Consider the following 14,001-nt stretch of genomic DNA (forward strand, 5'->3'; position numbering starts at 1 on the left):
ACTGGCTTAAGTCATCGGCCGGCTTCTTCGTAGAGGAACAAAGGAGTTTTAGGTTGACTTAATTCGATTTTGGCCCTACGCTCCTCTGTTAAGCCAGCTGATGATTTAAGTCAGCCAAAAAGCGTTTTATGTATTCTCACCTTAATTCTTCTACGTATCTGCACTTTGCTTATCTTCTTTATCTCTTTTCCAGTCTTATTTGAAACTTCGTATGATATAAACAAATTGATGCAAAAGCTCGGGTAACCTAGTCGTGAACCCACGAGAAATGCTATAATAAATTTCATAAAAATGTGCGTGTTTGCACTAAAAATGCATAGCTTTATAAGAGTTTCATGAAAATACTCTTTTGTCTCTGTAATATGCTAAATTATCGACGAACCGATTATTAGAAGCTACTCAAATGTCGATTTTAATTCATTAGATTAGTATAAAGTCGATCTACGTGACCCTATTACTCAGCTACTTATTATAAAGTCGATATACGTGACCCTATTAAGGGCTAAGTACATAAGAAGCTTGGAGTCATGGCTAGGCATGTTTTGTGACGTTTCATAAAGGGATTACAGAGCCGCACTAAAATCCTGCCGTCGTTTTCCATTATAATTTGACTTTAATATGCCTAGCCATGACTTCAAGCTCTTTATGTATTTGCAGCTTTACGATAACTACAGCTAGAGCCGACGGAGAAATCAAACTTTCCTATTTCGTTTCATTTTGTTCTTCCCTACTTTTCATTTTTTTCTGCAGGCCTTTGCATAGATTTTATTGCTCAACTTCTCCTTACAATCAATTCATTATACCATTTTACGTTAAACAAGTTGAGACCCAAGACCGAGTTGTACTAATGCTAAGTTCACATGGCACGTGATTTGCTCTCTATTCGTTGTTCGACCATTAATTAAGAAATATCTACTTAATTCCCAGAGCGAACAACGTGATTGAAAGTGCAATGAGAACATAGCATAAAAACACCAGATGAACGAAACGCCTGGAACTAGTTCCGATCGTTCATTTCACGAAACGTTCATTTGAACCATTTAACTCTTGGACGACACAGCTCTAAATTTGGCCACACATTTGGATTGGATTTCTTTAATTTCTTTCTCGGCAGGAGCGTTTGTGTGGCGTTTGACAGGATTAAAATACGGACATGGAGGAGACAATTAGCAACGAAACAATAGAAAGCAATGACGACGAACTGTTGGCAAAAGAAAAACTAAATCAAAGACGTGAAGCCCGAAGACGTAAGATTTTGGAAAATGCCAAAAATCGTTTGGAAAGGTTAAATGGCCGAACAGTTTCACTCAATAAAGACGAAGCTCCTCCTAGCACCGAAAGACGACAAATTAAAATAGAATATGAACATTCAAATGGTAAGTAATTTACGAGTGACATGATGTCATAAGTGGGTCGAAGGGAAAAAGGATGGGTGGTCATAAAAAACGGCGCCGGTTTTGAGGCAATTGTAAACAAGTTGAGTTACACAATGGAAGGCATGGTAATTTGATGTCAGAAACGATGTGGCCGTTTTAAGGTATTTTAAATAAAAAATTATCATCTTCGTGGTGGCTCTGCCTACATTTTAAACCAAAATATTTGGCCAAAAGTATACTTTGTTCTCAAATGGAAAGCTAGTTTTATTTATCCTAAATAATCTTTATATTTGCTTATAGGTCCAACGACAACAGCAAATGAAACTGCTGACTTTTCCGATCCTGAAGTAGAACCAGACATTTTACCTCATGAAATGAGTAAGTCTTTCTTCAACCCCTTCCCATATATTAAAAAATTGCTAACCTTTGGTTTTTCGTTTTTGCAGGACAATTCATCAGGAACAGTGGTGGTTCATTACCCTACAATAGCTTTGACTTGAATACTGCAACGCTGCAAGATGAAACGCCTACCAATGAATTAAATGACTTATTGAATATGTTCCAAAACGTCCCGACTGTCAAAGAACGCCACGTACTCGTAAAGGCACGCTTACATCTAATTGTATCAGCTTTAATCTCTACAATATTTGCAATATTTTGGCCTCAAACTGGTTATAGCATTTTCGTTTTACCCGGCCTGTGTGTTATTACCGACTTGCTATTTTTCCGAGAACAAAAACCTTTGCACCCCATATTGAATATGATATTTATGGTATTTAGCAATCATTTGCCACCGCAGGCACAACAATGTTTACACATCTTCACCATTGTACAGAGTATAATTGTCGATTTGGGTGTCTTCGTTTTTAGTTTCTGCACGCTTTTCTATTTGATATCGCTTTGTACAAATAATCAACTTACCGGTCTCATGGTAATTAAATAAGAATGGTGTTTTGAGCTTTTTAATTTTCTGTTCACATCGATTTCATTTTGTGTTATAATTTACGTACTTTATTATATTTTGTTTCGTATCAAAATAAATAATGCATAAAAGACATTTATTAAGGTAATGGACTATATGACGTCTCTTTTTAACTTTTTAATATTCGAAGGGACCTGTGTTTTGCTTGGTTGGGGGCATGGTAGAAGAATACAGTAGATACATCAACGGTTGGGAAAATTGATGTGTCAATATTCTTAGAATGTTTTGTCAAAAATAAATAGATTTTTATACGTTTTCTTATACGACGCAGATCTGCGGTTGCTATTACATGCATTTTTCAACAATTTTCTATAATTTTTCGTTCAACATTTTTAATTCCAAAATCGATTTGACAGTTCATTATCACAGCAGCTGTGACGATGGGAGTATCCGTATTCTTCTACCATGGTTGGGGGCTGCAACTTTATATTAGTCTGTGAGAACCGTTAGGTACAACAACTTTTAAAAATGGTTACACAAATACTAAGTGTAAACACGGCTCTGCATTTTATGTTCTGTATCATGTAAAGAGTAGCAAAAGCTGAATAATCTTAACCCTTTCGCTCCATTGTATCCATATGGATACATTGAACTTTAAACTCATCTTGCAATTTCGGAATCGATGTTTTGGCCTAAGTATATACAAATACTTGTTATTTGAGGCTTTCTTAACAAGTTTCAAAATAAATTGTAGTTATTCTTAACAAAACTGACAAAAATATAGCAATTTAATAGAAACAATTTTTTCCGTATTTTTTTTTTCGTAAAAATGGTTATTTTATTTTGCAAAATACATGCATAAATACCAATATTATTTTTTCTACAACTTAACAGTTATAAAGAGCAACGTTTATTTTATCTTTCGCCATTAATAATTTTTGATTTTAAAACAAAGGAAAGCTCTGCCGATTTTTTAAAATTGTATGTATCCATATGGATACAAACGAGAGTTGTGGTAGTAAACATTATCCACGCAAATCATTTGCGTTTGATGTTGATACGATACAGACGTTATTTTTCTGCACTCATACAATATTAAAACATAAAAAATGGCAAACAGGCTTAAAAATTCTGAAATTGAAAAAAATTTAACCAATTTTGATGATTCGGATATTTCGGATGAAACGGAAAAATCTGAACTTATAAGCAACTTGTACAATGCTTTTGAAAATAATAACAGCTTTTTAGTAGAAGAACTTTCATGAGAAGGTCCATATGAAATTATCTTACAAGATATCAATGTTGATAACGATAACGATGCAGGCGATGGAATTATTGAGATCGAGGAACGTCTTGTAGGAGAGGTAACCGTTCAAGAGAGTCCAATAATTTCCGAAACTCCACGTGTTCCACATTAAAAGGCTGCACAATTTCGCTGGAAAAAAGATAATTTGGCTAACCAAGATACTTCATTTTCTGAAACATATCCCAAAAAAATATGAAATCGCCTGTCGAGTATTTCTCGGAGTACTTTACAGAAGACTTCCTTCAACAAATAGTATATTCAACAAACCATGCATCAATGGCTAAATGTGGAAAGTCTCTAAATTTATCAAAGGATGAACTAATAAATTTTATAGCTCTAGAAATACTGATTGGTACCATTGGATATCCGCGTTTGGATATGTATTGGAAAATGGGCACCGTAATACCATCATTCCCAGAAAATATGAGCAAGAATAGATTTCATTCTTTGTGAAATAATTTAAAGTTTACAGTAGACCAACCAGCAGACGACAAGCTCTTTAAGGTTCGTCCTATAATAAATATGTTCACAAAAAAGTCTTATCATATTCCAAAAGATGAAAATCTTTGTGTGGATGAAATGATGGTCCCTTTTAAGGGAAGAACTTCATTGAGACAGTATATGCCTAAAAAACCCATCAAATGGGGAATGAAAATATTTTGCCTATGCAGTTCAAAGGGTATAGTTTATGATTTTGAGATATATCAGGGAAAAGGAACAATACTTTCAGGCGAAGGGCTAGGTTTTTGTTCTGATATTGTAATTCATCTTGTGAAAACTGTTCCAGAGGAAAAGAATCATAAACTATATTTTGATAATTATTTTACGACTCTTAATTTGTTATTATATTTACGGCAGAAAGGAATTTGGGCTACTGGTACTATAAGAGGAAATAGAGTCGGCAAAGTTGAATTAAAATCTGAAAAGGATTTGAAAAAAGAAGGACGTGGTAGTTTTGACTACCGGGTAGAAAGAACAGATAATATTTTTCTTCTTCGATGGCTTGATGGAGGAATTGTGCAACTCGTGTCATCAATTCATGGCCATGAGCCCATTAATAAAGTGTCCTGATTTTGTGTTGAAAAAAAGAAAAGTATTAATGTAACACAACCACACATTGTATCAGAGTACAACAAGAATATGGGAGGAGTAGATAAAATGGATTTTCTTCTTTCGTTGTATAGAATTTCTATTAGAACTGGAAAGTGGACTCTAAAAATATTTGACCACTTTATTGATTTGGTTGTATGTAACTCGTGGTTAGAATATAGAATGGACCACGAGAAAAATAATATGAAAAATCAGCATGTGGACTTACTGTGCTTTCGAAATGATATTGCTGATGGCCTTTTAGCTCGATCAAAGCAGCAGGCAAGTTCTCGTGGGCGTGGACGCCCAACATTATGCCAAAATGAAGAATCTTCAACTAACGCAATGACCCTCAAGAGGAAACGTCAAGCCACACCTTCAAATTCTGTTCGATATGACGGTTATCAGCATTGGCCAGAACACATGACAAATAAAGGTAGATGTAAAGTCGAAGGATGTAAAGGACAAACACGATTTAAATGTTCAAAGTGCAATATTTTCCTGTGCATTCCCAATGGATCGAGAAACTGCTTTAAGGAATACCATCATGTGAAGTGAATAATTTTTTCTTTTCAGATTATACTTTATATATTAAATATGGATTAATAATTTATTTTGTGTTATTTTATTGTAATGATATGCATTATATTTTTACTTGTTTTAGTTTCTACATAAAGCAAAATTTGCTCATAATCAAAAAATTACTTTTGTATTTCAAAACTACTAATAAAAATAAAATTTCAATAATTAAATAAAATAACATACCAGCATTTTTATTTACCACTCAGTACTTTTGTATCCATATGGATACATTCTGAAAAACACATTTAGGATTAAAATTTTTAAAATGTAAGTATTGATTGTTATTTACACAGCAAATAATAGTAGAAATCCAAAAAATTCGATTTTTTTAGCAACCCAGTAAAAACTTGTAGCGAAAGGGTTAAACTCAAAAGAACAGTGGCACAATTACAGCAAATAAATGAGCAATTCCATTCATGTTTTTTTCTATACCTATGTGTCGCCATGTTATTTCATTGTGTTGTATAGACAGTTACTAAAAGTATTGTTTTCATTTCACTTCATACACCCTGTGTGTTCCATTCCTGTTGTTCCGTTAACGACAACACACAAAGAACAAGAAAACTACCCAAGACAAGCATTACTCGACAAATTTACAGAGGTTTGTGCAAATTATATTTTTTTCCGAACAAAAGCCAACAAATATCGCTGTTTCTTCAGGAATATAGAAAAGGAAAGCAATCACATTATGACGGTTACCGAAGCAAATGTAAAGGATACCGAAATGGAGGTGGATCCAAGTGAGGATACCACAAATAAAGATCAAGATGTGGTGCATATTTTAGAAATCCGTGAACATATTCGCAAAATTGATAAGGCCGTCATTAGCAATGAATACCGGTAAGATTTACATTGAGTTATTAGGAACACAATTAATATGTTGATAATTCCAGCTTCATTGCCCGTGTATTGCGGACATTGCCCAGCACAAGGCGTAAACTGAACGGTGTTGTTCTACGTTTCTTGGCCACAATTGTTTATCCACCTGGGGCTGAACGTGAAGCTGCCTTGGCATTTGCCCCAGCCGTGGCTGCTGGTAGCCAAGAGCCCAAAGTGCAAAAGGTGCGCACCGCCACCTCTACTCCAATTATTGAAATTGATGCATATTTCCATTTGTTGTTGCTGGTGAAACTCATCGATGACAACGAATTGAAAAAAGCCTCAGCCTGTTCCGACGCCTTGTTGGCTAAGATTCAGGGACAAAATCGCCGTAGTTTAGATTTGATTTTGGCCAAATTCTATTTCTATCATTCTCGTGTAGCCGAGCTTACCAACAACTTGGAGGGTATACGTCCTTTCTTGCATGCCCGCCTACGCACTGCTACTCTACGTAATGATTTTGAAGGTCAAGCTGTCCTGCTGAATTGTTTATTAAGGAATTATCTACACTATTCGCTGTATGATCAGGCTGATAAATTGGTTAAGAAGTCAGTGTACCCGGAATCGGCCAGCAATAATGAATGGGCCCGATTCTTGTACTATTTGGGTCGCATCAAGGCAGCCAAATTGGAATACAGTGATGCCCATAAACATTTGGTACAGGCTTTGCGTAAAGCCCCCCAAACTGCAGCGGTTGGTTTTCGTCAAACTGTTCAGAAATTAATTATTGTGGTGGAGTTGCTTTTGGGTAACATCCCGGAGCGTCAAGTTTTCCGTCAGGCCGCATTGCGCAAGTCATTGGCACCCTATTTCCAACTAACCCAAGCTGTGAGATTGGGTAATTTAAAACGATTTGGCGAAGTTGTGGAGAATTTTGGTCCCAAATTTCAACAGGATCATACCTATACTTTGATAATACGTTTGCGTCATAATGTCATTAAGACTGCCATCCGTTCGATTGGTTTGTCATATTCCCGTATCTCGCCGTCAGATATTGCCAAGCGCCTTATGCTTGACTCACCCGAAGATGCAGAATTCATTGTGGCAAAGGCCATACGTGATGGCGTCATTGAGGCCACTCTAGATCCTGCCAATAATTTTATGCGTAGCAAAGAAAGTACTGATATCTATAGCACCCGAGAACCACAGCTGGCCTTCCATGAACGTATATCATTCTGTTTGAATTTACACAATCAAAGTGTTAAGGCTATGCGTTATCCTCCCAAATCGTATGGTAAGGACTTGGAAAGTGCCGAGGAGCGTCGTGAACGTGAACAGCAGGATTTGGAACTGGCCAAGGAAATGGCTGAGGATGAAGATGATGGTTTTTAAACTAACGAACGCAGTTCTTTAAATTTTGATATGGCATATAAAAAGCTGTGCTTTCTTATTAACGATTTATCGAGTTCATTCTATACCATTTATTATCGCAAACTTAACAGTAATTAAAAATAAAATAATCGAAAATTAAGATTTAAATATTTTACATTTTTTGGAAAGAAAAGGAAGCTATTTAATTTCGAAAAAATGTAAAAATAAATTCAATATTGAAAGACTGGAAAGGTTTATAAAAACTATTCGAAAAACCCACAATTTTTAAAGAAACTGTGAAGGCTTCTTTTTTTCTATTCTAAATAGGATTCTTCTCCCAAAAGGCATATGGAGGCAACACCCTCTCCCCAATAAATTTGTTTTTGGTTAGCCTTCAAATTAGTGTTGTCGCCTTAAAAATCCAGTTTTGTTCTATTTTTCTTGTTTTATTAAATAAGTGCTGGAAATGCAGATACATAAACAATTAATGATGCTTTATGTAGGCTTGTATAAATGTTTACATTTCATGATGCTTTTAATGCTCGCTGACCCTTTCGAAAACACTTATGTACTCTCCATGGGTTCTATGGTTTTTGGCAGTAGCTTGGGTCCGTACAATAGAACGTAGGCACAGTGCCAGTCTCCACCACCCGAGAGACGTAAAATTTCTTCACTCGTTACCGATGACACCACATCGTCATCAAACTTGAACCAAACCTCATCGGTGTGCTTAACCCAAGCCACATAATGGCCGGATGTCGATGAACGTCCCTTGTGTGTTAATACCGCCTGGAGTGTATAAAAACCGGAATTATTGCTACCCACATCATCTTCAAAATAGTATGGTTCATATTCTATTTTAGGTTTTTCATCGCCCTCTTTCGACTTAACTTCCGCCAAAGGATCTTTGATCTGTTTTTCCAGCTTCTTATCTTCTAATTCCTTGAATTTCGCCCTCACTGGACAAAGTTTGTTCTGCAAATCCGGGGTACACAAGTCAAAAGCATCAAATTCCAAGGGGAACTTAATGTCTTTCAAGACTTTTGCATTGATTCCCTCCTTGCCTTTGTATTGGAAACGTACAAAATTGATGGTCAGATATGCAGGCAGACGGCTAATTAAATACTGGAGATAAAAATTATTACTAAAATAAAATTTCAAGCATTTACTTTTCAAATCCCTACCGATCTTGTGTAGTTGGCATCTCTTCCCAGAGATTCGGAACGCTTTACTAAAGTCTCATTCAGTTTTGATTTCAAACCGCTGTGCATGTATTTCACTTCGGGCGAAATAAAACAACTTAATTGCAAAAAGTTTTCCTTGGATGTGGTTGTTTCTTCCTCAGGCGCTTCGTTACAGCTCATTTTTACCTCAAAACTTCCACCGAAATATTGTTCTATGAAAGAACTGTAAATGAATTTCAATATTATTAGTAGACGTTTCAAAACCCTGGTGTTACAAAATCAACTTACTTGTACTTCTTAACTTGCTTTTCGCCTTCCCCTCCTTCCGCTTCTTTCTTATTGGATGATGGCAATTTTTGTTGCAGCATCTTCAAGAGTTCAGACCAACATTCATTGGCATCTTGTTGACGGTATGTGCCATTTTCACCGGTTTGGGCAAATTGTGGAAAGGCACGATGCAAAGTACCCAATAAAACAAAGGGGGTCACAGTACTTCCGGTACGTTCCATTTGCTTGAAGAGGAATTTCATGGCCGAGGTAATGGCCAATGGCATTGAATCAGCATCGGCCGTTTCCACACGGAAGTTGTCTAAAGCCTCACGCAATTCAGGAATTGCCCTTAAACACTGGAGCGTGGCATTCATATAACAGGTATTGCCTAAGTTTGTTAGGCCGGCTGGTACTTCCATCTACAAATCAAATATGACAATATAACAAAAACATAGAAAAACAACAACACGAAAATATACTTACAGCTGTGGCCATTTCCGCCTCATTCATATCTTCGATAAATTTAACTTGTTCTACTGGTTTTTCAGGCACTTGTTCCTTTGTGCCCAGCAACAATATGGTGGCTCCCTGGAAACAAAATAAAAAAGCTTATCTCTCTCCATCTTTCATTTAATTTCCATACAAAGTCACACCTCTTTAATTTGCAAATTCCATTGGTCATCTTTCAATATACCTCCCTTACACATAACCTTTTGTCTATCCGGAGCCACCCCCGTCAATGCAAACAGTTGTGCCTTAAACAAGATGGGTTCCTCATCCGTGTTGACTTCAATGTCGGGAAACAATTCACGACCCCACTTAACTTTTACTGCAAATAAAAAAACAAAGGAATTGTTTGCAAAAAATTTTGTGCAAAATTTGTATTCCATGCCAGGATTACTCACCTTTGAATTGTGGCATTTTTATTTAGATTTTATGATATTTATTTTATTACCGGCTTATAAATCTACTAAATTACAATGTTTTTTACAAAAATTAATATGCTTCTAGGCTACTCGGCAAAGTGAAAAATTTAAAAGTCATTTAATTTTGGCATTTGCAAGCAAAGATAATCACGTCGTTTCCATGCACTGCAGAAACGATGGGGAAACGAAACACTACAGGGTGCATTTGGGAAATATTTTTTGACATTAAATCAAATGTAGTTAATGAATAGCAAGAGTAAAACAGAATCTTTATCAAAAGCTGTCAGTTTGCCGCATATTAAGCTCATTTTTGTTTTGTGGAGTCAGAGGTACTTTAACTGCCTTAATTGTGTGAGAGATGCAGGGAATTGCTTCAATAATCAATTTCTAAAAGGTAAGTCAGTAAAAAAAGAAGTGACCTGTTGATGTATTACACGGTAACACATTCATTATAAATCAGTTGTATTCTTCCAATTGGGAGAGAATTAGTATTTAGTATTTGTGTTAGTATTGTGATGCATACTTCTAGGCGCTTATCGCAATTTCTGAAGTAAAAAGGAACGCTTTGTACCATTGTGTAAATATATAGTAAAACATTGGAAAAATTAAAGAGGTAATCTCATTTGCAGATCGGTTAAAAACCCCTTTTTACATTGGAACTTATTAATTATTTTAAAATTAATTCCTTAACTATTTACGCAAGACGAGTGACATATTATTGTAAAATTATGTCAATTGGCTTTAACGTATTAAAAATTAGATCAGTAGTACGATTCTCATCTCTTTTTTCACCTTTACTTTATGTGCCACCCTTCATACCATAAATTTTCAATTATTCTAATCGCACTTCGTACTGTTGTACTCACCTATGAAGATTTATTTCGCATCCGCAGAAGCCTGTTATAATAGATTATATTCGCACACATTGTAATTTGTAAATTAAGGAACATATCAGATAAAAAACCACTACGGTTTCTGTTATTTTTATTTGTATACAATAAGCCAATTAAATTAATTGGTTTTATTGCCGTTGATGAATACTATTCATAACACACAAATTCGCACAATGTACTGATTAAAGCGACATCACACATCATTGTTTACCTCTTTGGCTTTGCACACTTCAAACTTGGTTACCCTATATCGTTTTCAATATAAACATCTGTTTTGGTGGTAAATAAAGCGGTTTATATCACCCTGCATTGTTTCTCTCTCTCACATATTTGTCTCACGGCAACACTGGCTGTCATAACGGTTGCCACTGAGTAAAAAAATTATTGTCTGCCAAAGTGTTCCGAAAATGATTGGACTTTAAATCAAAATCGGATAATATTCTTTTTATTCAAAACAAGTTCTTGCGTGACTTGTTTCTTTTGAGTAAAGACACATTGTATGCAGTTTCTTTGACAAAGATATTAAAACTACCCTAGTCTCTCAGTTGCTGGACAATTCCTACTGGAAAAGTACAAATGTTGCCAAAACATAAGCTTGTTACTGAATATAAACGAGCCTTTTGATTCTGAGGAATCACCATCATCTCCCTTGAACAAGAACATCGCTTTAAAGTAAAAAAAAAATACCAAATTATTAACCCCAACAAAATTTACCTATTTTGGAAGAATTCAACCAACAACGGCAACACTGGCTGTTATCAGCTAGCTCCAACAACTTGCATATGGTCGCGTAATAGTTTATATAGTTTATAAAGAATTTAATTGTGTTCTGGACGATTTAGTCTAGTCTAAATATCCAAGTGATAACACAAACTTTGGTTCGGACGTTGCATACGTTTGGAAAATGCTAAGATTACCTAGTTTCGTGCGACCATTAAGCCGACAACTGCGGTGTTTTTCCACTGGCTCGTCTTCCTGTTGGGCCAAATCGAGCAACGACAAAAACGGGCAAAATGATCCACAAGCACCCAACGAAGAAAATCCAATGTCAAGAACATTCAACATTTTAAAGACGGATTTAAATAAATTTACGGATAAATTCAAATCCAACAAAACATCGACTCAGGAGGAAATAAGTGATGAAGAAAAACTGAAACGTTTTGAAGGTTGCAGTTCGCATGATGGCCCCCAGGATATCTTTCAAACACATTGTGATGTTCTGGTGATTGGAGGTGGTGGGGTCGGTTCTTCAGTGGCCTATTGGCTCAAACAAAGGGCCAGGGATGGTCTAAATGTCGTCGTAGTGGAAAGGGACTCCACGGTAAGTAAGGCAATTCAAAAAGCCCTATAAATAAAAAAAATTATCAATTTATAGCCCCTTTATTTATCTCAAATCAACAACTAATTTGAAGTGTTTTTTTTTTTTGGATGTGTCTGTCTTTCTCTCTGTTCGTCCGCACTTAGTATGAACGAGCCTCTTCAGTTTTATCAGTTGGCGGGCTACGACAACAATTCTCACTGCCGGAAAACATACAAATGTCTTTGTATGGTGCGGATTTTATGCGAGATGTAAAGGAGCATTTAGGCGACGATGTTGAGTTGAATTTTACGCCACACGGTAAGCTTATCTGAAAGTGGGTGTGCTTTGTTTTTGGTATTAATTTGATTTTTTTGCTAAAGGTTATCTGGTTCTGGCCTCTGAGGAAGGTGCTGAAACACTGACGCGTAATTCTAAGTTACAAAATGAATTGGGTGCCCGCAATGAATTGCTGAATGCGAATCAATTGAAGGCGAAATTCCCCTGGATCAATACAGATGGCATTGTTTTGGGTAAGTGTTGTAAATATTTAGCCACTTGGGAAAGGGGTTAGATAATTAGCAATGTAGGAGAGTAAAAAAGAATAATTTGATTTAATACATATGGATCTTTCTAATGTCGAATGGACTACGATATTAGAAAAGATTTTTTCTCCTTTATGAAGAGAACTCTTCCCCATCACAAAACTGTCTTTAAGAACTTCTTCGTTTTTCTATTATCTTGTCTTCTATATGAGTAGATCATCGTTAAAATTACAAGAATGGCAGAATTTTCCATCTGCATTACAAGGTCATTTTTTAAATTTAGAATTCAATCCCTCGTTCCCCGTATTTTTACTCAAGAACACTACATCTCTAAACAATGTTTTGTTGTTATGTTATGTTCGTCAAAAAATAAACATTTTCCATTTTTGTTTCTAGGTTGTCATGGTCTAGAAAAAGAAGGATGGTTCGATCCCTGGGCCCTGCTGATGGCCTACAAAAAACGTGCCAAAGAATATGGCGCCCATTTCGTAAATGGTGAAGTCGTGGGTTTCGAAATGAAAGATCAACCCGACATTATTGTGCGAGGCAATACGGAAGGCGATTATCAGGCCTTGGATAAAGTTGTGGTTAAAATGGCCGATGGTGAAACAAGAACAATTAAATTTGCCATTTGTGTTTTGGCAGCGGGAGCATACTCAGGAAATATTGCTCGCATGGCCAACATTGGTATGGGAAAAGGACTGCTGGCTTTCCCATTGCCTGTGGAGCCAAGAAAACGTTATGTCTATGTTATAAACACCCAAGGAACAAATGCTCCTGGATTGGGTACACCCTTAACTGTGGATCCTTGCGGCACCTATTTCCGACGTGATGGCTTGGGTGGCAACTATTTGTGTGGCCGTAGCCCCACATGTGAGCAGGAGCCTCCGGTGGATAATTTGGATGTGGATCATGAATATTTCGAAACAGATATCTGGCCTAGTTTGGCAAATCGTTGCCAGGCCTTCGAATCGGCCAAGGTTGTGAATTGCTGGGCCGGCTATTATGAATATAATGTTTTCGATGAGAACGGCATCATTGGGGCCCATCCATATTATAATAATATGCTTATTGCCACAGGATTCAGTGGCCATGGCATACAACAGACACCAGCCGTGGGCAGAGCCATATCGGAATTAATTATTGATGGACAATTTCGTAGCATAGATCTGACACGTTTGGGTTTCGATCGCATTGTTGTGGATCGGCCCATGTTTGAGACGAATATTGTGTAGCAAAATGCAAAAAAATGTGATGTCCTTAGGAAGGCTATAATAATTTCAATGAAATAAAGTGTTAAATAAATTTAGTGTAAAATTTTTTTTGATAATCAAACTATTGTTGTTGTTTTTTTAATGTTTACACAATAAACATGATTTTTAAAAACAAAACTTTAAAAATTGTAACTAAGAAATTTGTTT

The 14,001-nt window shown here is 36.2% G+C and overlaps 4 protein-coding genes across 4 annotated transcripts; 3 read left to right on the top strand and 1 right to left on the bottom strand.

Annotated features, from left to right (window-relative positions):
• Positions 1-1,024: 1,024 nt before the first annotated feature.
• Positions 1,025-2,450, top strand: LOC101896873 (uncharacterized). Its single transcript, XM_005181528.4, has 3 exons — positions 1,025-1,376; positions 1,677-1,754; positions 1,823-2,450. The coding sequence occupies exons 1-3, from the start codon at positions 1,154-1,156 to the stop codon at positions 2,317-2,319; spliced, it is 798 nt and encodes a 265-aa protein (XP_005181585.2). The 5' UTR covers positions 1,025-1,153; the 3' UTR covers positions 2,320-2,450.
• Positions 2,451-5,728: 3,278 nt separating this feature from the next.
• LOC101897043 (probable 26S proteasome non-ATPase regulatory subunit 3) lies at positions 5,729-7,625 on the top strand. The gene is made up of 3 exons (XM_005181529.4): positions 5,729-5,876; positions 5,936-6,115; positions 6,169-7,625. The coding sequence occupies exons 2-3, from the start codon at positions 5,964-5,966 to the stop codon at positions 7,484-7,486; spliced, it is 1,470 nt and encodes a 489-aa protein (XP_005181586.2). The 5' UTR covers positions 5,729-5,876; positions 5,936-5,963; the 3' UTR covers positions 7,487-7,625.
• Positions 7,626-7,890: 265 nt separating this feature from the next.
• On the bottom strand, positions 7,891-9,997 carry LOC101897220 (ubiquitin carboxyl-terminal hydrolase 14). The gene is made up of 6 exons (XM_005181530.4): positions 9,825-9,997; positions 9,573-9,748; positions 9,403-9,507; positions 8,938-9,338; positions 8,650-8,872; positions 7,891-8,590 (listed from the first exon to the last, which is right to left on the bottom strand). Exons 1-6 carry the CDS (start codon positions 9,838-9,840, stop codon positions 8,030-8,032), a joined length of 1,482 nt encoding a protein of 493 aa, XP_005181587.2. The 5' UTR covers positions 9,841-9,997; the 3' UTR covers positions 7,891-8,029.
• A 1,493-nt stretch (positions 9,998-11,490) lies between these two features.
• On the top strand, positions 11,491-13,994 carry LOC101897403 (FAD-dependent oxidoreductase domain-containing protein 1). Its single transcript, XM_005181531.4, has 4 exons — positions 11,491-12,059; positions 12,203-12,356; positions 12,419-12,568; positions 12,977-13,994. Exons 1-4 carry the CDS (start codon positions 11,643-11,645, stop codon positions 13,813-13,815), a joined length of 1,560 nt encoding a protein of 519 aa, XP_005181588.2. The 5' UTR covers positions 11,491-11,642; the 3' UTR covers positions 13,816-13,994.
• Positions 13,995-14,001: the final 7 nt, after the last annotated feature.

Source organism: Musca domestica, unplaced genomic scaffold, assembly GCF_030504385.1.
Source record: "Musca domestica strain aabys unplaced genomic scaffold, Musca_domestica.polishedcontigs.V.1.1 32, whole genome shotgun sequence".
Classification (NCBI taxonomy): domain Eukaryota; kingdom Metazoa; phylum Arthropoda; class Insecta; order Diptera; family Muscidae; genus Musca; species Musca domestica.

Coding starts and splice junctions, on each gene's coding strand:
- LOC101896873 (XM_005181528.4), top strand. CDS start 1,154: ATGGAGGAGACAATTAGCAACGAAACAATAGAAAGCAATGACGACGAA. Junction 1,377..1,676: donor AGAATATGAACATTCAAATG/GTAAGTAATTTA, acceptor ATTTGCTTATAG/GTCCAACGACAACAGCAAAT. Junction 1,755..1,822: donor CATTTTACCTCATGAAATGA/GTAAGTCTTTCT, acceptor TCGTTTTTGCAG/GACAATTCATCAGGAACAGT.
- LOC101897043 (XM_005181529.4), top strand. CDS start 5,964: ATGACGGTTACCGAAGCAAATGTAAAGGATACCGAAATGGAGGTGGAT. Junction 6,116..6,168: donor GTCATTAGCAATGAATACCG/GTAAGATTTACA, acceptor TGATAATTCCAG/CTTCATTGCCCGTGTATTGC.
- LOC101897220 (XM_005181530.4), bottom strand. Junction 9,339..9,402: donor AGGCGGAAATGGCCACAGCT/GTAAGTATATTT, acceptor TTTGATTTGTAG/ATGGAAGTACCAGCCGGCCT. Junction 8,591..8,649: donor ATGCCAACTACACAAGATCG/GTAGGGATTTGA, acceptor TTTTATCTCCAG/TATTTAATTAGCCGTCTGCC.
- LOC101897403 (XM_005181531.4), top strand. CDS start 11,643: ATGCTAAGATTACCTAGTTTCGTGCGACCATTAAGCCGACAACTGCGG. Junction 12,060..12,202: donor TAGTGGAAAGGGACTCCACG/GTAAGTAAGGCA, acceptor GTCCGCACTTAG/TATGAACGAGCCTCTTCAGT. Junction 12,357..12,418: donor GTTGAATTTTACGCCACACG/GTAAGCTTATCT, acceptor TTTTTGCTAAAG/GTTATCTGGTTCTGGCCTCT.